The following is a 25,070-nucleotide window of genomic DNA, read 5'->3' on the forward strand; positions in this document are numbered from 1 at the left end:
ATTTATTAGATATGATTTGAAAATATTCATATTAATATTAATATTTTTAAATCATATCTAATACATTTTTAAATCATATCTAATTAATTAGTCAATGCCCTGCAAATAGAATTATTAATTAGATATGATTTAAAAATATTAATATTAATATTATTTGCTTCATAAAAAAATATTAATTTCACTAAGCATTAATATATTTTATGTCCTGGAAATGGCCTTTGCTGCGTTAATTGCTGCTTTTAGGCTGGTTCTTTGTCGCCCTCTGCTGGCCACAAAGCAGATTTCACTCACATGCCGCACCACATCATTTCTTGCTTATTTGTCTTACTTCTCCTGGAATAAATAAATTATAATAATAATCTGACGACCTCATTCTCATGCTGACTTGACGCTGAGTGGACGTTTTAGTCGATCCACGGCTTTAATTATTCAATTATAGCCCGAAGGAGACGCTGGCAAGGAGCCAATGTTGCATTCAGGAACCATAGGACACCTGTGTTTTGTCTGTGTGTGACATTGCAGAGGAAAAGTACTTAAACAAACAAACAAAAAAAAAAAAAAAAGCTAAAGAAGATTGTGTTTGCGCACTAATTGTGTCTCTCTCACTCATGCAGGGGCATCGGCAAACAAGGATTCCAATGTCAAGGTGAGCAAGGATCCATATTCAGTCATTCATCTTCTCAGAACAAACTGTCAAACTCAGTTGGCTCCCTTTTTTTTTTTTTTGTCTAGTTTGCAGTTTTGTGGTGCACAAAAGATGCCACGAGTTTGTGACCTTCACCTGTCCTGGCTCCGTGATGGCCCCCATACCGGATGTGAGCATCGCCACTTTTCACCGTAGTGACCGTTGATTGAAGGTTGTGGTTATTACTTCCAACGTGTAAATGGTAAATAAAAAGAGAATACAAGGATTTGCAAATCCTTTTCAACTTACATTCCATTGAATGGACTGCAAAGACAAGATATTTAACGTTCCAACTGGAAAACTTTGTTATTTTGTGCAAATATTAGCTCATTTGGAATTCGATGCCTGCAGCGTGTAGCAAAAAAGCTGGCACAAGTGGCAAAAAAGACTGATAAAGTTGAGGAATGCTCATCAAAACACTTATTTGGAACATCCCACAGGTGAACATGGCTAATTGGGAACAGGTGGGTGCCATGATTGGGTATGAAAGCAGCTTCCATGAAATGCTCAGTCATTCACAAACAAGGACGGGGCGAGGGTCACCACTTTGTCAACAAATGCCTGAGCAAATTGTTCAAGAACAACATTTCTCAACCAGCTATTGCAAGGAATTCAGGGATTTCACCATCTACGCTCCGTAATATCATCAAAAAGTTGAGAGAATCTGGAGAAATCACTGCACGTAAGCCATGATATTACGCACCTTGGATCCCTCATCAAAAAGCCACATCGGTGTGTAAAGGATATCACCACATGGGCTCAGGAACACTTCAGAAAACCACTGTCAGTAACTACAGTTGGTCGCTACATCTGTAAGTGCAAGTTAAAACTCTACTATGCCATTTATCAACAACACCCAGAAACGCCGCCGGCTTGGCTGGGCCCGAGCTCATCTAAGATGGACTGATGCAAAGTGGAAAAGTGTTCTGTGGTCTGACGAGTCCACATTTCAAATTGTTTTTGGAAACTGTGGATGTCGAGGGAAAAAAAAACATCCGGATTGTTCTAGGGTGAAAGTGTAAAAGGCAGCATGTGTGATGGTATGGGGGTGTATTAGTGGCCAAGACATGGGTAACTTACACATCTGTGAAGGCGCCATTCATGCTGAAAGGTACATACAGCTTTTGTTGCCATCCAAGCGAGGTTACCATGGACGCCCCTGCTTATTTCAGCAAGACGATGCCGAGCCACGTGTTACAACAGCGTGGCTTCGTAGTAAAATAGTGCAGGGTACTAGACTGGCCTGCCTGTAGTCCAGACAGAATTCCACTTCAAAAATGTGTCTCCTCAGTTCCCAAACCTTTACTGAGTGTTGTTAAAAGGAAAGGCCATGTAACACAGTGGTAAAAATGCCTTTTTTTTGCAATGTGTTGCTGCCATTATATTCCAAGTTAGTGATTATTTGCCAAAACCAAATGAAGTTTCTCAGTTTGAACATTAGATATCTTGTCTTTGAATATAAGTTGAAAAGGATTTGCAAACCGTGTTAATCAGCAGCATATATATAAAACAGACAAGTCAAACATTGATACGTTTGAGAGCTGAATAAAGGCCATTTTTACTGAAATCAGTCCAAAAATAACTTTCTTTAGTGGCGACTTCAACACAAACAAACACAATGTATAGCCCGGGGGTCGGCAACCCGCGGCTCTAGAGCCGCATGCGGCTCTTTAGCGCCGCCCTAGTGGCTCTCTGGAGATTTTTCAAAAATGTATGAAGAATGGAAAAAGATGAGGGGAAAAAAATCTATTTTTTTGTTTTAGTATGGTTTGTGTATGAGGACAAACATGACACAAACCTCCCTAATTGTTATAAATCACACTGTTTATATTAAACATGCTTCACCGATTCGAGTATTTGGCGAGCGCCGTTTTGTCCTACTAATTTTGGCGGTCCTTGAACTCACCGTATAGTTTGTTTACATGTATAACTTTCTCCGACTTTCTAGGACGTGTTTTATGCCACTTCTTTTTCTGTCTCATTCTGTCCACCGCACTTTTAACGTTGTGCATGAGTGCACAAAGGTGAGTTTTGTTGATGTTATTGACTTGTGTGGAGTGCTAATCAGACATATTTGGTCACTGCATGACTGCAAGCTAATCGATGCTAACATGCTATTTAGGCTAGCAATGTGTACATATTGCATCATTATGCCTCATTTGTAGCTATATTTGAGCTCATTTAGTTTCCTTTAAGTCCTCTTAATTAAATGTATATCTCATGACACATGTAATATGGCTTTTAATTTTTTGCGGCTCCAGACAGATTTGTTTTTGTATTTTTGGTCCAATATGGCTCTTTCAACATTTTGGGTTGCCGACCCCTGGTATAGCCTGACTTTCTATCCTCAAATCTTGAGGCCAAGCAGGACACAACACCGTATTTTTACTAATAATTATGATGATACCACAATACTACCATCCCACATCAGCGGGTCGTCTGCCTGATTGATTGACAGGACACGCCCCTGCAGGGAGCATGTGAATACAGGAAGTGTAAGATAAACGAACGAGAGGTTTGTGTACGTGTGTGTGTGTGTGTGTGCGTGTGCGTGTGCGCGTGTGTGTGTGTGTGTGTGTGTGTGTGTGTGTGTGTGTGTGTGTGTGTGTGTGTGTGTGTGTGTGTGTGTGTGTGTGTGTGTGTGTGTGTGTGTGTGTGTGTGTGTGTGTGTGTGTGTGTGTGTGTGTGTGTGTGTGTGTGTGTGTGCTGAAGTGAGAAATGACGAGGGCTGAAAAAAGTGCACGCTCAGCAGGATGGAGGCTTTTTCCAACACAGTAAAGCAGAGGACGGTGAAGAGGATGAGGGTGCTGATGAGAGATAACAATGCATCAACGCTCTCACACACTCACACACACGCACACACACACGCACACACACACACACGCGCAATGATCTCATTTATCCGTTAGAACTTGGATAGGGTAGGATGGACTTTCTTTATCACTCGATGGGGAAACGATTTGGTTGCGGTGCGGGTAAGAAAAAGGCCTTGAAAAAATGAGGTGAGAATCGAAGAACACAAAGGATGTGAAAGACAATAAAAGAGCACGACCAGAGAAAGGAACACGGCCAGCAAAGCAACCCAGAGAACCGACTCCGTCCTGGGCTGCCCACTAGCTCCCGGCCAATGTCGGAGAATCCATTCAGGGAGACCGCGGTGTCCGAAACGTGCTCATTCAGCCAGGAAACATATGCACATGTAAACATATGCACATGTAAACATACACACATGTAAACATTTGCACATGTGAACATATGCACATGTGAACATATGCACATGTAAACATTTGCACATGTGAACATATGCACATGTGAACATTTGCACATGTAAACATATGCACATGTAAACATATGTACATGTAAACATTTGCACATGTGAACATATGCACATGTGAACATATGCACATGTGAACATTTGCACATGTAAACATACACACATGTAAACATACGCACATGTAAACATACGCACATGTAAACATACGCACATGTAAACATTTGCACATGTAAACATTTGCACATGTAAACATACACACATGTAAACATACACACATGTAAACATACGCACATGTAAACATTTACACATGTTAAAAATATGCACATGTGAATATATGCACATGTAAACATTTGCACATGTAAACATATGCACATGTGAACATTTGCACATGTAAACATACGCACATGTAAACATACGCACATGTAAACATATGCACATGTAAACATTTGCACATGTAAACATTTGCACATGTAAACATATGCACATGTAAACATATGCACATGTAAACATATGCACATCTAAACATATGCACATGTAAACATTTGCACATGTAAACATATGCACATATGAACATTTGCACATGTAAACATACACACATGTAAACATACGCACATGTAAACATATGCACATGTAAACATACGCACATGTAAACATACGCACATGTAAACATTTGCACATGTAAACATTTGCACATGTAAACATACACACATGTAAACATATGCACATGTAAACATATGCACATGTAAACATATGCACATGTAAACATATGCACATGTAAACATTTGCACATGTGAACATATGCACATGTAAACATACGCACATGTAAACATATGCACATGTAAACATATGCACATGTAAACATTTGCACATGTGAACATACGCACATGTAAACATATGCACATCTAAACATATGCACAAGTGAACATATGCACATGTAAACATACACACATGTAAACATATGCACAGGTAAACATATGCACATGTAAACATATGCACATGTAAACATACGCACATGTAAGCATATGCACATGTAAACATATGCACATATAAACATTTGCACATGTAAACATATGCACATGTAAACATTAGCACATGTGAACATATGCACATGTAAACATATGCACATGTAAACATTTGCACATGTAAACATTTGCACATCTAAACATTTGCACATGTAAACATATGCACATTTAAACATTTGCACATCTAAACATTTGCACATGTGAATATACGCACATGTAAACATATGCACATGTAAACATTTGCACATCTAAACATTTGCACATGTGAATATATGCACATGTAAACATTTGCACATGTAAACATTTGCACATGTAAACATATGCACATGTAAACATTTGCACATGTAAACATATGCACAGGTAAACATTTGCACATGTAAACATACGCACATGTAAACATTTGCACATGTGTACATGCACAAATGTAAACATAAACATATGTATACATACGCACATGTGACCATACGCACATGTAAACATTTGCACATGTAAACATATGCACGTGTAAACATTTACACATGTTAAAAATATGCACATGTGAATATATGCACATGTAAACATTTGCACATGTAAACATACGCACATGTGAACATTTGCACATGTAAACATACACACATGTAAACATATGCACATGTAAACATACGCACATGTAAACATACGCACATGTAAACATATGCACATGTAAACATATGCACATGTAAACATTTGCACATGTAAACATTTGCACATGTAAACATACACACATGTAAACATATGCACATGTAAACATACGCACATGTAAACATATGCACATGTAAACATTTCCACATGTAAACATATGCACATCTAAACATATGCACATGTAAACATATGCACATGTAAACATTTGCACATGTAAACATATGCACATATGAACATTTGCACATGTAAACATACACACATGTAAACATACGCACATGTAAACATATGCACATGTAAACATACGCACATGTAAACATACGCACATGTAAACATTTTCACATGTAAACATTTGCACATGTAAACATACACACATGTAAACATATGCACATGTAAACATATGCACATGTAAACATATGCACATGTAAACATATGCACATGTAAACATTTGCACATGTGAACATATGCACATGTAAACATACGCACATGTAAACATATGCACATGTAAACATATGCACATGTAAACATTTGCACATGTGAACATACGCACATGTAAACATATGCACATCTAAACATATGCACAAGTGAACATATGCACATGTAAACATACGCACATGTAAACATATGCACATGTAAACATATGCACATGTAAACATATGCACATGTAAACATACGCACATGTAAGCATATGCACATGTAAACATATGCACATATAAACATTTGCACATGTAAACATATGCACATGTAAACATTAGCACATGTGAACATATGCACATGTAAACATATGCACATGTAAACATTTGCACATGTAAACATTTGCACATCTAAACATTTGCACATGTAAACATATGCACATGTAAACATTTGCACATCTAAACATTTGCACATGTGAATATACGCACATGTAAACATATGCACATGTAAACATTTGCACATCTAAACATTTGCACATGTGAATATATGCACATGTAAACATTTGCACATGTAAACATTTGCACATGTAAACATATGCACATGTAAACATTTGCACATGTAAACATATGCACAGGTAAACATTTGCACATGTAAACATACGCACATGTAAACATTTGGACATGTGTACATGCACAAATGTAAACATAAACATATGTATACATACGCACATGTGACCATACGCACATGTAAACATTTGCACATGTAAACATATGCACGTGTAAACATTTACACATGTTAAAAATATGCACATGTGAATATATGCACATGTAAACATTTGCACATGTAAACATACGCACATGTGAACATTTGCACATGTAAACATACACACATGTAAACATATGCACATGTAAACATACGCACATGTAAACATACGCACATGTAAACATTTGCACATGTAAACATTTGCACATGTAAACATACACACATGTAAACATATGCACATGTAAACATACGCACATGTAAACATATGCACATGTAAACATTTCCACATGTAAACATATGCACATCTAAACATATGCACATCTAAACATATGCACATGTAAACATATGCACATGTAAACATTTGCACATGTAAACATATGCACATATGAACATTTGCACATGTAAACATACACACATGTAAACATACGCACATGTAAACATATGCACATGTAAACATACGCACATGTAAACATACGCACATGTAAACATTTGCACATGTAAACATACACATGTAAACATATGCACATGTAAACATATGCACATGTAAACATATAGACATGTAAACATATGCACATGTAAACATTTGCACATGTGAACATATGCACATGTAAACATACGCACATGTAAACATATGCACATGTAAACATATGCACATGTAAACATTTGCACATGTGAACATACGCACATGTAAACATATGCACATCTAAACATATGCACAAGTGAACATATGCACATGTAAACATACGCACATGTAAACATATGCAAATGTAAACATATGCACATGTAAACATTTGCACATGTGAACATACGCACATGTAAACATATGCACATCTAAACATATGCACAAGTAAACATATGCACATGTAAACATATGCACATGTAAACATATGCACATGTAAACATACGCACATGTAAGCATATGCACATGTAAACATATGCACATATAAACATTTGCACATGTAAACATATGCACATGTAAACATTAGCACATGTGAACATATGCACATGTAAACATTTGCACATGTAAACATTTGCACATCTAAACATTTGCACATGTAAACATATGCACATGTAAACATTTGCACATCTAAACATTTGCACATGTGAATATACGCACATGTAAACATATGCACATGTAAACATTTGCACATCTAAACATTTGCACATGTGAATATATGCACATGTAAACATTTGCACATGTAAACATTTGCACATGTAAACATATGCACATGTAAACATTTGCACATGTAAACATATGCACAGGTAAACATTTGCACATGTAAACATACGCACATGTAAACATTTGCACATGTGTACATGCACAAATGTAAACAAACATATATATACATACGCACATGTGACCATACGCACATGTAAACATTTGCACATGTAAACATATGCACGTGTAAACATTTACACATGTTAAAAATATGCACATGTGAATATATGCACATGTAAACATTTGCACATGTAAACATACGCACATGTGAACATTTGCACATGTAAACATATGCACATGTAAACATATGCACATGTAAACATATGCACATGTGAACATTTGCACATGTAAACATACACACATGTAAACATACGCACATGTAAACATATGCACATGTAAACATACGCACATGTAAACATACGCACATGTAAACAAATGCACATGTAAACATTTGCACATGTAAACATACACACATGTAAACATATGCACATGTAAACATATGCACATGTAAACATATGCACATGTACACATTTGCACATGTGAACATATGCACATGTAAACATATGCACATGTAAACATATGCACATCTAAACATTTGCACATGTAAACATATGCACATGTAAACATTTGCACATCTAAACATTTGCACATGTGAATATACGCACATGTAAACATATGCACATGTAAACATTTGCACATCTAAACATTTGCACATGTGAATATATGCACATGTAAACATTTGCACATGTAAACATTTGCACATGTAAACATATGCACATGTAAACATTTGCACATGTAAACATATGCACAGGTAAACATTTGCACATGTAAACATACGCACATGTAAACATTTGCACATGTGTACATGCACAAATGTAAACATAAACATATGTATACATACGCAAATGTGACCATACGCACATGTAAACATTTGCACATGTAAACATATGCACGTGTAAACATTTACACATGTTAAAAATATGCACATGTGAATATATGCACATGTAAACATTTGCACATGTAAACATACGCACATGTGAACATTTGCACATGTAAACATACACACATGTAAACATATGCACATGTAAACATACGCACATGTAAACATACGCACATGTAAACATATGCACATGTAAACATTTGCACATGTAAACATTTGCACATGTAAACATACACACATGTAAACATATGCACATGTAAACATACGCACATGTAAACATATGCACATGTAAACAATTCCACATGTAAACATATGCACATCTAAACATATGCACATCTAAACATATGCACTTGTAAACATATGCACATGTAAACATTTGCACATGTGAACATATGCACATGTAAACATACGCACATGTAAACATATGCACATGTAAACATATGCACATGTAAACATATGCACATGTGAACATTTGCACATGTAAACATACACACATGTAAACATACGCACATGTAAACATATGCACATGTAAACATACGCACATGTAAACATACGCACATGTAAACAAATGCACATGTAAACATTTGCACATGTAAACATACACACATGTAAACATATGCACATGTAAACATATGCACATGTAAACATATGCACATGTAAACATTTACACATGTTAAAAATATGCACATGTGAATATATGCACATGTAAACATTTGCACATGTAAACATATGCACATGTGAACATTTGCACATGTAAACATACACACATGTAAACATACGCAAATGTAAACATATGCACATGTAAACATACGCACATGTAAACATACGCACATGTAAACATATGCACATGTAAACATTTGCACATGTAAACATTTGCACATGTAAACATACACACATGTAAACATATGCACATGTAAACATATGCACATGTACACATTTGCACATGTGAACATATGCACATGTAAACATATGCACATGTAAACATTTGCACATGTAAACATATGCACATGTAAACATTAGCACATGTGAACATATGCACATCTAAACATATGCACATGTAAACATATGCACATGTAAACATTTGCACATGTGAACATATGCACATGTAAATATACGCACATGTAAACATATGCACATGTAAACATATGCACATGTAAACATTTGCACATGTGAACATACGCACATGTAAACATATGTACATGTAAACATACGCACATGTAAACATATGCACATGTAAACATTTGCACATGTAAACATATGCACATGTAAACATACGCACATGTGAACATATGCACATGTAAACATATGCACATGTAAACATTTGCACATGTAAACATATGCACGTGTAAACATATGCACGTGTAAACATTTGCACATGTAAACATTTGCACATGTAAACATATGCACATGTAAACATTTGCACATCTAAACATTTGCACATGTAAACATTTGCACATGTAAACATATGGACATGTAAACATTTGCACATGTAAACATTTACACATGTTAAAAATATGCACATATGAATATATGCACATGTAAACATATGCACATGTAAACATTTGCACATGTAAACATATGCACATGTAAACATTTGCACATGTAAACATATGCACATGTAAACATTTGCACATGTAAACATACGCACATGTAAACATTTGCACAGGTAAACATTTGCACATGTAAACATATGGACATGTAAACATTTGCACATGTAAACATTTACACATGTTAAAAATATGCACATATGAATATATGCACATGTAAACATATGCACATGTAAACATTTGCACATGTAAACATATGCACATGTAAACATTTGCACATGTAATCATACGCACATGTAAACATTTGCACATGTGTACATGCGCAAATGTAAACATAAACATATGTAAACATACGCACATGTGACCATACGCACATGTGAACATATGCACATGTAAACATATGCACATGTAAACATTTGCACTTGTACACATACGCACACGTAAACATAAACACATGTAAACATGCACACATGTGAACATAAGCACATGTAAACATATGCACATGTGAACATTTGCACCTGTAAACATTTGCACATGTACACATACGCACATGTAAAGATGCCCACACGTCAACATATGCACATGTAAGCATGTACACATGTAAACGTATGCTCAAATAAATGTGCGCACATGTAAACATACGCAAACGTAAACATATGCACATGTAAATATATGCACACATAAACCTACGCCCGCATGGGCACATGTAAACACACATGTAAATATATGTACACGCAAACATACACATGTAATCATATGCACATGTAAACATGCACACATAATAACATATGCACATGTAAACAAATACCCATGTAAACATATACACATAATAACACATGCTGTACACATGTAAACATATGCACATGTAAACATATGCACACATAGGCAAACGTAAACATATGCCCATGTAAATATATGCACACATAAACATACGGCCACATAAACACAGGCACATGTAAACACACATGTAATTATACGTACAGGTAAACATACACATGTAAATATATGTATATGTAAACATACATACAGTTTATGTAAACATAGGCACACGTAAACATACGCACACATAAACAAACACACATGTAAACATACGCACATGTGAACATCTGCACATGTAAACATATGCACATGTAAACATTTGCACATGTACACATGCGCACACGTAAACATACACACATGTAAACATGCACACATAATAACATATGCACATGTAAACATATACACATGTAAAAATATACACATGTAAACACATGCTGTACACATGTAAACATATGCACATGTAAACATATGCACACATAGGCAAACGTAAACATATGCACATGTAAATATACGCACACATAAACATACAGCCACATAAACATAGGCACATGTAAACACACGTGTAATTTTATATACACATAAACATACACATGTAAATATATGTATATGTAAACATACATATATGTACGTAAACATACGCAAACGTAAACATATACATATGTTAACATATGCACATGTAAACATACACACATGTTACATACACACATGTTAACATACACACATGTAAACATACATAAACGTAAACATGTGCATATATGTACATGTGTGTATGTTTACATGTGCGTATGTTTACATGTGTGTGTATGTAACATGTGTGTATGTTTATGTGTATGTGTGTATGTTTACATGTGCATTTGTTAACATATATAAAGTAAGTAAGTAAATAATAAGTAAATAATAATGTACTATCTATCTATGTGTGTATGTTTATGTTGTCGTATGTTTACATTTGCGTATGTTTACGTGTGTGTATGTTTACGTGTGCGTATATTTACATTTGCGTATGTTTACGTGTGCATATGTTTACATTTGCGTATGTTTACGTGTGTGTATGTTTATATTTGCGTATGTTTACGTGTGTGCATGTTTACATTTGCATATGTTTACGTGTAGGTATGTTTACATTTGCGTATATTTACGTATGTGTATGTTTACATTTGCGTATGTTTACGTGTGCCTATGTTTACATTTGCGTAAATGTACGTGTGCGTATGTTTACATTTGCGTATGTTTACGTGTGCGCATGTTTACGTGTGCGCATGTTTACATGTGCGTATGTTTATGTGTGCGTATGTTTACATTTGCACATGTTCACGTGTGCGTATGTTTACATTTGTGCATGTTTACTTGTGCATATGTTTACATTTGCATATGTTTTATGTGTGCGTATGTTTACATTTGCGTATGTTTACGTGTGCGTATGTTTACATTTGCACATGTCTACGTGTGCGTATGTTTACATTTGCACATGTCTACGTGTGCGTATGTTTACATTTGCATATGTTTACATGTGTGTATGTTTACATTTGTGTATGCTTACGTGTGCGTATGTTTACATTTGCACATGTTTATGTGTGCATATGTTAACATTTGCGCATGTTTACGTGTGCGTATGTTCACATTTGCGTATGTTTACGTGTGCGTATGTTTACATTTGCGTATGTTTACGTGTGCTTATGTTTACATTTGCGCATGTTTACGTGTGCGTAGGTTTACATTTACGTATGTTTAGGTGTGCGTATGATTACATTTGCGTATGTTTACATGTGCGTATGTTTACATTTGCGCATGTTTATGTGTGCATATGTTTACATTTGCGCATGTTTACGTGTGCGTATGTTTAAATTTGCATATGTTTACGTGTGCGTATGTCTACGTGTGTGTATGTTTACGTGTCCGTATGTTTACATTTGCGTATGTTTACGTGTGCGTATGTTTATATTTGCGTATGTTTACGTGTGCGTATGTTTACATTTGCGTATGTTTACGTGTGCGTATGTTTACATTTGCGTATATTTACGTATGCATATGTTTACATTTGCGTATGTTTACATTTGCGTATGTTTACGTGTGCCTATGTTTACATTTGCGTAAATGTACGTGTGCGTATGTTTACATTTGCATATGTTTACGTGTGCATGTTTATATTTGCGTATGTTTACGTGTGCGCATGTTTACATGTGCGTATGTTTACATTTGTGCATGTTTACTTGTGCGTATGTTTACATTTGCATATGTTTATGTGTGCGTATGTTACATTTGCGTATGTTTACGTGTGCGTATGTTTACATTTGCACATGTCTACGTGTGCGTATGTTTACATTTGCGTATGTTTACGTGTATGTATGTTTACATTTGCGTGTGCTTACGTGCGTATGTTTACATTTGCACATGTTTATGTGTGCAAATGTTTACATTTGCGCATGTTTACGTGTGAGTATGTTTACATTTGCGCATGTTTACGTGTGCGTATGTTCACATTTGCATATGTTTACGTGTGCGTATGTTTACATTTGCGTATGTTTAAGTGTGCGTATGTTTACATTTGCGCATGTCTACGTGTGCGTATGTTTACATTTGCGTATGTTTACATTTGCGCATGTTTACATTTGCGTATGTTTACGTGTGTGTATGTTTACATTTGCGTATGCTTACGTGTGCGTATGTTTACATTTGCACATGTTTATGTGCGCATATGTTTACATGTGTGCATGTTTACGTGTGCGTATGTTTACATTTGCGTATGTTTACGTGTGCGTTTGTTTACATTTGCGTATGTTTACGTGTGCATATGTTTACATTTGCGTATGTTTACCTGTGCATACATTTACATTTGCGTATGTTTATGTGTGCGTATGTTTACATTTGTGTATGTTTACGTGTGCGTATGTTTACGTGTGCGTATGTTTACATTTACGAATGTTTACGTGTGTGTATGTTTACATCTGTGTATGTTTACGTGTGTGTATGTTTACATTTGCGTATGTTTACGTGTGTATGTTTTTATCAGCATATGTCCACGTGTACATACAGTATATTTACATGTGTACATTTAAACAAACACACATGTAAACTTACACTTGTAAATATATGTGCATGTAAACATACACATGTATACAGATATACATGTAAACATATGCACGCATAATATACATATATATATATATATATATATATATATATATATATATATATATATATATATATATATATATATATATTTATGTATATATATATATATATATATATATATATATATATATATATATATATATATATATGTATATATATATGTATATATATATATATATATATATATATATATATATATATATATATATATATATATATATATATATATATATATATATATATATATATATATATATATAATGTGTGTGTGTACATGCAAAGATCCGCAAGTGTCCATGTCCATGTGTTTGTTTCCTTCCAGGACCTGAGGAGTTGCCACGCGTTTAAGATCCACACGTACGCCAGTCCCACCTTCTGCGACCACTGTGGCTCGCTTCTCTACGGCCTCCTGCACCAGGGCATGAAATGTGCCTGTAGGTACAACTCTGGAAGAGAAAACTATGTATATGTATCTTTAAAAACATCTTTAAATAGAGTGTTTATGCCACGAGGCGGCCTGAGTAATTATAAACCACAGCAATTATTTCCAGGACGGAACCTACTAAATTCCCATGTCTACCTACAGTATGTCAAATGTACATACACACTAAAAACTTCTGGGTTATTTTGATAACCCAATTTATGAGTTGCTAGTGTTGGGTTATTTTGGAGTTATTTTTATGAATAGCAATCCATTTTTTGGGTTATAAGGGAATTATTTTAACCCAATTTTTGGGTTTTCAAAATTATGAACCATATTTGGGTTGTTTTTCACCGAGTAATGCCTTTTTGGGTAAAAGGCTTTTTTTTATTTAAAAAGTTGCTTTTTTCTTGAAGGGAATTTTATTATGGGTTAATATCATTAACATTATTTACAATCACCCAACATTGAGTTAACGTAACTCAACTTTTGGGTTAAATAATTCAACCCAATAGTTTGTTGGCAATAACCCAACATTAGGTTATCTTAACTCAACTGTTGGTTTAAACAATTCAACCCAAAATTTGGTTGGGATTAACCCGACATTGAGTTAGCATAACTCAACTTTTGGGTTAAATAATTCAACCCAATAGTTTGGTTGGGAATAACCCAAAATTGAGTTAGCCTAACTCAACATTTGGGTTAATTAATTCAACCCAATAGTTTGGTTGGGAATTACCCAGCATTGAGTTAGCATAACTCAACTGTGGGTTAAAAAATTCAACCCAATAGTTTGGTTGGGAATAACCCAACATTGAGTTAGCATAACTCAACTTTTTGGTTAAATAATTCCACCCAATAGTTTGGTTGGGAATAACCCAACATTGAGTTAGCATAACTCAACATTTGGGTTAATTAATTCAACCCAATACTTTGGTTGCTAATAACCCAAAATTTAGTTAGCATAACTCAATTTACGGGTTAAATAATTCAACCCAATACTTTGGTTGGGAATAACCCAAAATTTAGTTGGCATAACTCAATTTATGGGTTAAATAATTCAACCCAATAGTTTGGTTGGGAATAACCCAACATTGAGTTAGCATAACTCAACTTTTTGGTTAAATAATTCCACCCAATAGTTTGGTTGGGAATAACCCAACATTGAGTTAGCATAACTCAATTTTTGGGTTAAATAATTCAACCCAATACTTTGGTTGGGAATAACCCAAAATTTAGTTAGCATAACTCAATTTACGGGTTAAATAATTCAACCCAATACTTTGGTTGGGAATAACCCAAAATGTAGTTAGCATAACTCAATTTATGGGTTAAATAATTCAACCCAATAGTTTGGTTGGGAATAACCCAACATTGAGTTAGCATAGCTCAACATTTGGGTTAATTAATTCAACCCAATAGTTTGGTTGTGAATAACCCAAAATTGAGTTAACATAACTCAATTTATGGGTTAAATAATTCAACCCAATAGTTTGGTTAGGAATAACCCAACATTGAGTTAGCATAACTCAACTTTTGGGTTAAATAATTCAACCCAATAGTTTGGTTAGGAATAACCCAACATTGAGTTAGCATACCTCAATTTATGGGTTAAATAATTCAACCCAATACTTTGGTTGGGAATAACCCAACATTGAATTAGCATAACTCAACTTTTGGGTTAAATAATTCAACCCAATAGTTTGTTGGCAATAACCCAACATTAGGTTATCTTAACTCAACTGTTGGTTTAAACAATTCAACCCAAAATTTGGTTGGGATTAACCCGACATTGAGTTAGCATAACTCAACTTTTGGGTTAAATAATTCAACCCAATAGTTTGGTTGGAAATAACCCAACATTGAGTTAGCCTAACTCAACATTTGGGTTAATTAATTCAACCCAATAGTTTGGTTGGGAATTACCCAGCATTGAGTTAGCATAACTCAACTTTGGGTTAAAAAATTCAACCCAATAGTTTGGTTGGGAATTACCCAGCATTGAGTTAGCATAACTCAACTTTGGGTTAAACAATTCAACCCAATAGTTTGGTTGGGAATAACCCAACATTGAGTTAGCATAACTCAACTTTTTGGTTAAATAATTCCACCCAATAGTTTGGTTGGGAATAACCCAACATTGAGTTAGCATAACTCAACATTTGGGTTAATTAATTCAACCCAATACTTTGGTTGGGAATAACCCAAAATTTAGTTAGCATAACTCAATTTACGGGTTAAATAATTCAACCCAATACTTTGGTTGGGAATAACCCAAAATTTAGTTGGCATAACTCAATTTATGGGTTAAATAATTCAACCCAATAGTTTGGTTGGGAATAACCCAACATTGAGTTAGCATAACTCAACTTTTTGGTTAAATAATTCCACCCAATAGTTTGGTTGGGAATAACCCAACATTGAGTTAGCATAACTCAATTTTTGGGTTAAATAATTCAACCCAATACTTTGGTTGGGAATAACCCAAAATTTAGTTAGCATAACTCAATTTACGGGTTAAATAATTCAACCCAATACTTTGGTTGGGAATAACCCAAAATGTAGTTAGCATAACTCAATTTATGGGTTAAATAATTCAACCCAATAGTTTGGTTGGGAATAACCCAACATTGAGTTAGCATAACTCAACATTTGGGTTAATTAATTCAACCCAATAGTTTGGTTGTGAATAACCCAACATTGAGTTAACATAACTCAATTTATGGGTTAAATAATTCAACCCAATAGTTTGGTTGGGAATTACCCAGCATTGAGTTAGCATAACTCAACTTTGGGTTAAATAATTCAACCCAATACTTTGGTTGGGAATAACCCAAAATGTAGTTATCATAACACAATTTATGGGTTAAATAATTCAACCCAATAGTTTGGTTGGGAATAACCCAACATTGAGTTAGCATAACTCAACATTTGGGTTAATTAATTCAACCCAATAGTTTGGTTGTGAATAACCCAACATTGAGTTAACATAACTCAATTTATGGGTTAAATAATTCAACCCAATAGTTTGGTTGGGAATTACCCAGCATTGAGTTAGCATAACTCAACTTTGGGTTAAATAATTCAACCCAATAGTTTGGTTGGGAATAACCCAACATTGAGTTAGCATAACTCAACTTTTTGGTTAAATAATTCCACCCAATAGTTTGGTTGGGAATAACCCAACATTGAGTTAGCATAACTCAACTTTTTGGTTAAATAATTCCACCCAATAGTTTGGTTGGGAATAACCCAACATTGAGTTAGCATAACTCAACTTTTAGGTTAATTAATTCAACCCAATAGTTTGGTTGTGAATAACCCAACATTGAGTTAACATAACTCAATTTATGGGTTAAATAATTCAACCCAATAGTTTGGTTGGGAATTACCCAACATTGAGTTAGCATAACTCAACTTTGGGTTAAATAATTCAACCCAATAGTTTGGTTGGGAATAACCCAACATTGAGTTAGCATAACTCAACTTTTTGGTTAAATAATTCCACCCAATAGTTTGGTTGGGAATAACCCAACATTGAGTTAGCATAACTCAACTTTTGGGTTAAATAGTTCAACCCAATAGTTTGTTTGGGAATAACCCAACATTGAGTTAGCATAACTCAACTTTAGGGTTAAATAATTCAACCCAATAGTTTGGTTAGGAATAACCCAACATTGAGTTAGCATACCTCAATTTATGGGTTAAATAATTCAACCCAATACTTTGGTTGGGAATAACCCAACATTGAGTTAGCATAACTCAACTTTTGGGTTAAATAATTCAACCCAATAGTTTGTTTGGGAATAACCCAACATTGAGTTAGCATAACTCAACTTTTGGGTTAAATAATTCAACGCAAAAGTTGGGTTGAAAAAATTAACCCAAAATGTGAGTTAAAATAACTCAAATAAGGGGTTTGTCCTTTTCTGAACCAGCAGTTGGGGTAAACTCGGGTTATTTTTTAACCCAACATTTTTGAGTGTGTACAAACGCTACAATATTAGTATTCATATTTCCGATCTTCGCAGGTTGTGACATGAACGTCCATCGGCGATGTGAGACCAGCGTCCCCAGTCTTTGCGGCCAGGACCACACGGAGAAGCGAGGCCGCATCCACCTGACGATCCGAGGCGAAAAGGAGGATGTCTTTGTCACAGGTGAGGAGTCTCAAAACTACGAACACTGACAACAAGGTCTCTCGGCTCTCCCGACGACTTCCTGTTCCTCTCGCCGCAGTGCTGGAGGCCCGGAACTTGATGCCCATGGATCCAAACGGCCTGTCGGACCCGTACGTTAAACTGAAACTGATTCCCGACCCCAAGAGTCACAGCAAGCAGAAGACCAAGACCATCCGTTCCACGCTCAATCCCGTCTGGAATGAGAGTTTCACCTTGTGAGTCCATTGAAAGTTTGTCCTGGACCAGTCTGGCTGGGTCACGAGTACGTTGGTAAACCTCACTCCCTGACAGCCTCAAGAGCAGTGTTGACTACATAGTCGATAACTCAGGGTTTTAGCTCGGGAGCTACCACACTCGTCTCTCATGTCAGACGCCCCAGGTTTGAGTCCTGTCTGGAAGTGAAGAAGCAGGGACAGAACCAGGTGTGTTACTGTGGTGCCGTGACCCGGATGAGAGTGTGGTCTAGGGGGCTGGGCCTCTCCCTGACTATTTTAAGAGCAATGCTGACTATAGAGTTGATAGCTCGGGAGCTACCACACTCGTCTCTCATGCCAGACGCCCCAGGTTCGAGTCCTGGGTGGAAGTGAAGAAGCAGGGACAGAACCAGGTGTGTTACTGTGGTGTCGTGACCCGGATGAGAGTGTAGTCTAGGGGGCTGGGCCTCTCCCTGACTATTTTAAGAGCAATGCTGACTATAGAGTTGATAGCTCGGGAGCTACCACACTCGTCTCTCATGCCAGACGCCCCAGGTTCGAGTCCTGGGTGGAAGTGAAGAAGCAGGGACAGAACCAGGTGTGTTACTGTGGTGCCGTGACCCGGATGAGAGTGTGGTCTAGGGGGATGGGCCTCTCCCTGACTACTTTAAGAGCAATGCTGACTATAGAGTTGATAGCTCGGGAGCTACCACACTCGTCTCTCATGCCAGACGCCCCAGGTTTGAGTCCTGTCTGGAAGTGAAGAAGCAGGGACAGAACCAGGTGTGTTACTGTGGTGCCGTGACCCGGATGAGAGTGTGGTCTAGGGGGCTGGGCCTCTCCCTGGCTACTTTAAGAGCAATGCTGACTATAGAGTTGATAGCTCGGGAGCTACCACACTCGTCTCTCATGCCAGACGCCCCAGGTTCGAGTCCTGGGTGGAAAAGAATAAGCTGGGACAGAACCAAGCGTGTTACTGTGGTGCCGTGACTCGGATGAGAGTGAGGTTTAGGGGGGTGATTGTAACATAGACCAGGCGGTCTGGCTGGGCCATGTGTACGTTGGTAATCCTCACTCCCTGACAACCTCAAGAGCAGTGCTGGCTACTGGGTTGATAGCTGGGATTCTGGCTCGGTAGCTAGCATGCTCGTCTCTCAGGTTCGAGTCCTGGGTGGAAGTGGAAGCATGGACAGAACCAGGTGTGTTACTGTGGTGCCGTGACCCGGATGAGAGTGAGGTTTAGGGGTCTGGGCCACTCCCTGACTATTTTAAGAGCAGTGGTGACTACATGGTTGATAACTCGGGAGTAAGCACACTCGTCTCTCATGCCAGGCGCCCCAGGTTCGAGTCCTGGGTGGAAGAGAAGAAGCAGGGAGAGAACCCGCCGTTTTACAGTGGTGCGGTGACCCGGATGAGAGTGAGGTTTTGGGGGCTGGGCCACTTCCTGACAACTTTCAAGAGCAGTGCTGACTATATAGTTGATAGCTCTGAATTTTAGCTTGGGAGCTACCACACTCGTCTCTCATGCCAGACGCCCCAGGTTTGAGTCCTGGGTCGAAGTGAAGAAGCAGGGACAGAACCAGGCGTGTTACTGTGGTGCCCTGACCCGGATGAGATTGAGGTTTAGGCGGGTGATTGTAACATAGGCCAGTCGTTCTGGCTGGGCTATGTGTACGTTGGTAAACCTCCCTCCCTGACAACCTCAAGGGCAGTGCTGGCTACCGGGTTGATGGCCGGGATTCTGGCTCGGTAGCTAGCATGCTCGTCTCTCATGCCGGACGTCCCAGGTTTGAGTCCTGGGTGGAAAAGTAGAAGCAGGGACAGAAACAGGCATGTTACTGTGGTGCGGTGACCCCGATGAGAGTGAGGTTTAGGGGGGTGATTGTAACACAGATTGTGGGGCCATGTGTACGTTGGTAAACCTCACTCCCTGACAACCCCAAGAGCACTGCTGGCTACTGGGTTGATAGCCAGGTTCGAGTCCTGGGTGGAAGAGAAGAAGCAGGCACAGAACCAGGCATGTTACTGAGGTTTCCTTGACCCGGATGAGAGTTAGTCCAGGTCCAAATTAAAAACCGCTGTACCTAAATTTACCAAATTGGGATCAGATTATGTCACGGACCCTGAAAAATCATAAAAATGCAATTTGTGATTATGAACCTTCAAGGTCCAGGGATTAGTCTAGTCCAAAAGGAAGAAGTCCGGCTATGGTGGACTGATGCGGTCTAAACGCTTGTCTTTAGTGCATTTTCACTGGAAGATCAGAGGTTTCACAAATCACAAACTGAGTTTTTTAGGAAACTTCAGGGTCTGCGGGATAGTCCTAGTCCAGATGTAAGTAGTTTAAGTCCTTCGGTTTTGATCTGGACTACTATGATGTGGTCGTAAATAGATGAAAGGTTTCAAAACCATCGTCTTTGTTGTGATTCTTTATGCGGAATTGATATTTTTGTTACGATGTTGTCGTTATCTTGGACCATTCATAACATCCATTTGGTATCGACGATCAGTATCGGCCACCATTGGAATTGGAAGCTAACTACGGCCATGTTGTGGAGTTAATATGAACTACATCCGAACCGTTATTTTTGTTTTAATTTGAGACCCTAACGGGCATGTATTTAGTTTTTTGTAGATGGACTAGAGGAGACTGCGATGGATTCCAGAGAGACGTCCATCGTTAAAAGCTTTTGTCCCTGCAGTTCAGTGCGAGGCCACCAGTGGGACCGCCGTCTCTCCGTGGAGGTCTGGGACTGGGACCGCACGTCCCGCAACGACTTCATGGGGGCGCTGTCCTTCGGCGTGAGCGAGATCTTCCGGCGTCCCATCAGCGGCTGGTTCAAGCTGTTAGCCCAGGACGAGGGCGAGTACTACAACATCCCCGTGCCGGACCCAGACCTGCAGGTAAGACCCTTCCAGCGGATAAAACATAAAATGTGTGTTTTGTTTTTAATCTGGCTGATTGTAAACAAACGGCACTTACCTTTTTAATGCGCTGCCACTTATCCTCGGGCTTGTGAGACTTCCAATAAAACCAAGCAGCTGTGGATCTTGTACGGGCGCTACTTGGTATTCAGTATGGTACTGCATCCAGACCGTGGGCTCGGCCAGACCATGGCAGTGATTCGGAACACAAATGGAAACGATCTGGCAGATCGGACTTTTGCTTTGTTTCTGACGTGATTTCCTGTCCTGTGCTTTTATTTTGTTACATCGGTTTCCTATTTGTCGCTAGATGCAATACCATTGCCCCCACCAGAGGGCGCTACAGACCAGCGTTACCAGAGATCGTCTAAGGTTTAAGTTTATTTCGTACATGCGTAGAGTTACAACATGATACATCGCAATAGTATAGTTCATATTTAAATTTTATGTGATTTTAAATAATGTTATGATAAATATAGCGATTAAAATTGTACTCAATGTAACAGAGTAAAAGTAGCGATTGTTCAGAAAAATACTCGAGTAAAAGTAAAAAGTATGTTGAATTAAAACTACTCCGACAAGTAACATTCACCAGAAAAGTTACTTAAGTAAATGTAGCTACCGACCTCCGCTTAGCATGATATTAAAATGTAATGTTAGCATGTAGCGTACATAACTATACTAGTGTTACTAACCTTGCGTGATATTAACATTGTATGTTAGCATGTAGCGTACAAAGCTATACCAGTGTTACTAGCCTTGCGTGATATTAACATTATGTGTTAGCATGTAGCTCACATAGCTCTACTCGTGTTGTTAACTTACCATGATGTTAGAGTGTAATATTAGCATGTAACTCACAAAGCTACGCTAGTGTTACTAACATGGCGTGATGTTAGAGCGTAATTTTAGCATGTAGCTGGCACAGCTATGCTAGTGTTACTGACCTAGCATGATATCTAAAATGCAATGTTAGCATGTAGCGCACAGGCTCTGCTTGTGTTACTGACCTCGCATGATGTTAAAAATGTAAAAATGGCATGTAGCTCACATTGCTATACTAGTGTTTGTTAACTTAGCATAATGTTAAAGCGTAATGTTAGCATGTAGCTGACAGCGCTATGGCAGTATTAATAACCTAGCATGGTGATAAAATGTAATATTAGCATGAAGCGCACGTAGCTACTATATATATATATATATATATATATATATATATATATATATATATATATATATATATATATATATATATATATATACAGTATATCTATAGTGAAAGTAAAAATATTACATGTGAATATATGACAATATTTTACATGTATATATATATATATATATATATATATATATATATATATATATATATATATATATATATATATATACACATATAGTCATACAAATATGAATTATTTGTAACACTTTTACCAAAAGTTTTTTTTTTAGATCCCCATACCTTTAATCTGATTTTTATAAAACTGTTGTTTCTCATCATATATATATATATATATATATATATATATATATATATATATATATATATATATATATATATATATATATATATATATATATATATATATATATATATATATATATATATACATATACATATTATATATACTGTATATCTCCATCCATCCATTCATTTTCTACCGCTTGTCCCTTTTATATATATATATATATATATATATATATATATATATATATATATATATATATATATATATATATATATATATATATATATATATACAAACATATTACATATTAATATATGACACATTTTTAACACTTAAATGAGTGGGGGTCTTTTCTTTTGGAGTTTTTTTTTTAATGCTCATTGTTCAAAAAAATTATAATGAATCAAAAAAAAATGCTGTTATGAATTATTTACCTTTTTATTTTACGTCAAATATTCCATTTGAAAATATATATTTTTTAAATTCTGTTTCATTGACAAAAAAAAAAGCATGAAACATGAAAAAAAAATATGTCAACGGATTGATTTGAAGTATTTTAGCGTTGAAAGTTAAAAAAAAAATATATATATATGAATTAATTTTAACACTTTGATGCCTGGGACCCTTTTTTGGTCCCCGGGACCTCGAACCTTGACCAAAATTGTATTCTTTTGGTTTTGAAAATGAAAAATATCAAAATTGCTTTCATTTTTCAGTGGGTTTATGCGCAATGAAATATGTAAAATATCCACTCTTATGCTCTCGTTCAGTAAAATGTTCATTACATTTTTACTTTAATGATTGAAAGTATTATTATTATTATTATATTTAATGGATCCTTACACAATACCAGTCCAATTTTCGGAGGGACTATGTTATTATTAAGTTTATTTATACAGCCCTCAATCACAAGTGTCTCAAAGGGCTGCACAAGCCACAAGACATCCTATAGTAAGTGTCCCTGCTGCTGCTATACACTGTCCCTCCACCAGGGTGCAGGCTTGGAGGTCCTTGATTCAAGTCTCTCTGTGTGTGTGTGTGACGTCACAGGAGCCGCTGCCGGACGGTACCACGCCCCTGCTGCCTCAGATGGGACCGGGTCCCCCGTGTGAGGCCCTCACCCTTCTGCCCTCAGCGTGCCCGCCTGCCCACGCTCAGGGTCCGGGCGAGGGCCGGGTGGGCATCCAGGACTTCAACTTCCTCATGGTGCTGGGTAAAGGCAGCTTTGGCAAGGTAAACTCCTTCCTCCCTTCCTACTTGGCCAGGGGGGACCAAAGTGTGGCCCCGGGGGTCCATTTGTGCTACCACAGATCTTTTTTTTTTTTTTAACGTCCTGCCGCACATTCTAAAAATACTATTTCAAGAAAACGAATGAAAATAGTAGAATAAAAGAGCAAACAGGTGAAATGTAA

General features: G+C 36.9%; 1 protein-coding gene across 4 annotated transcripts in view; it reads left to right on the plus strand.

The window, feature by feature from the left end:
- Positions 1 to 25,070, plus strand: part of prkcg (protein kinase C, gamma) — a 111,993-nt gene that overhangs the window by 51,207 nt on the left and 35,716 nt on the right. For all 4 annotated transcript variants that reach the window (XM_062062530.1, XM_062062528.1, XM_062062529.1 and 1 more), the window contains 7 exons: positions 615 to 646; positions 733 to 815; positions 14,794 to 14,905; positions 18,924 to 19,052; positions 19,132 to 19,288; positions 21,970 to 22,171; positions 24,709 to 24,891. In XM_062062530.1, coding sequence (XP_061918514.1) covers positions 615 to 646; positions 733 to 815; positions 14,794 to 14,905; positions 18,924 to 19,052; positions 19,132 to 19,288; positions 21,970 to 22,171; positions 24,709 to 24,891 — 898 coding nt within the window. The remainder of the gene's footprint in view (positions 1 to 614; positions 647 to 732; positions 816 to 14,793; positions 14,906 to 18,923; positions 19,053 to 19,131; positions 19,289 to 21,969; positions 22,172 to 24,708; positions 24,892 to 25,070) is intronic.

The sequence above is a fragment of the Entelurus aequoreus genome, linkage group LG11 (assembly GCF_033978785.1).
Source record: "Entelurus aequoreus isolate RoL-2023_Sb linkage group LG11, RoL_Eaeq_v1.1, whole genome shotgun sequence".
NCBI lineage: Eukaryota > Metazoa > Chordata > Actinopteri > Syngnathiformes > Syngnathidae > Entelurus > Entelurus aequoreus.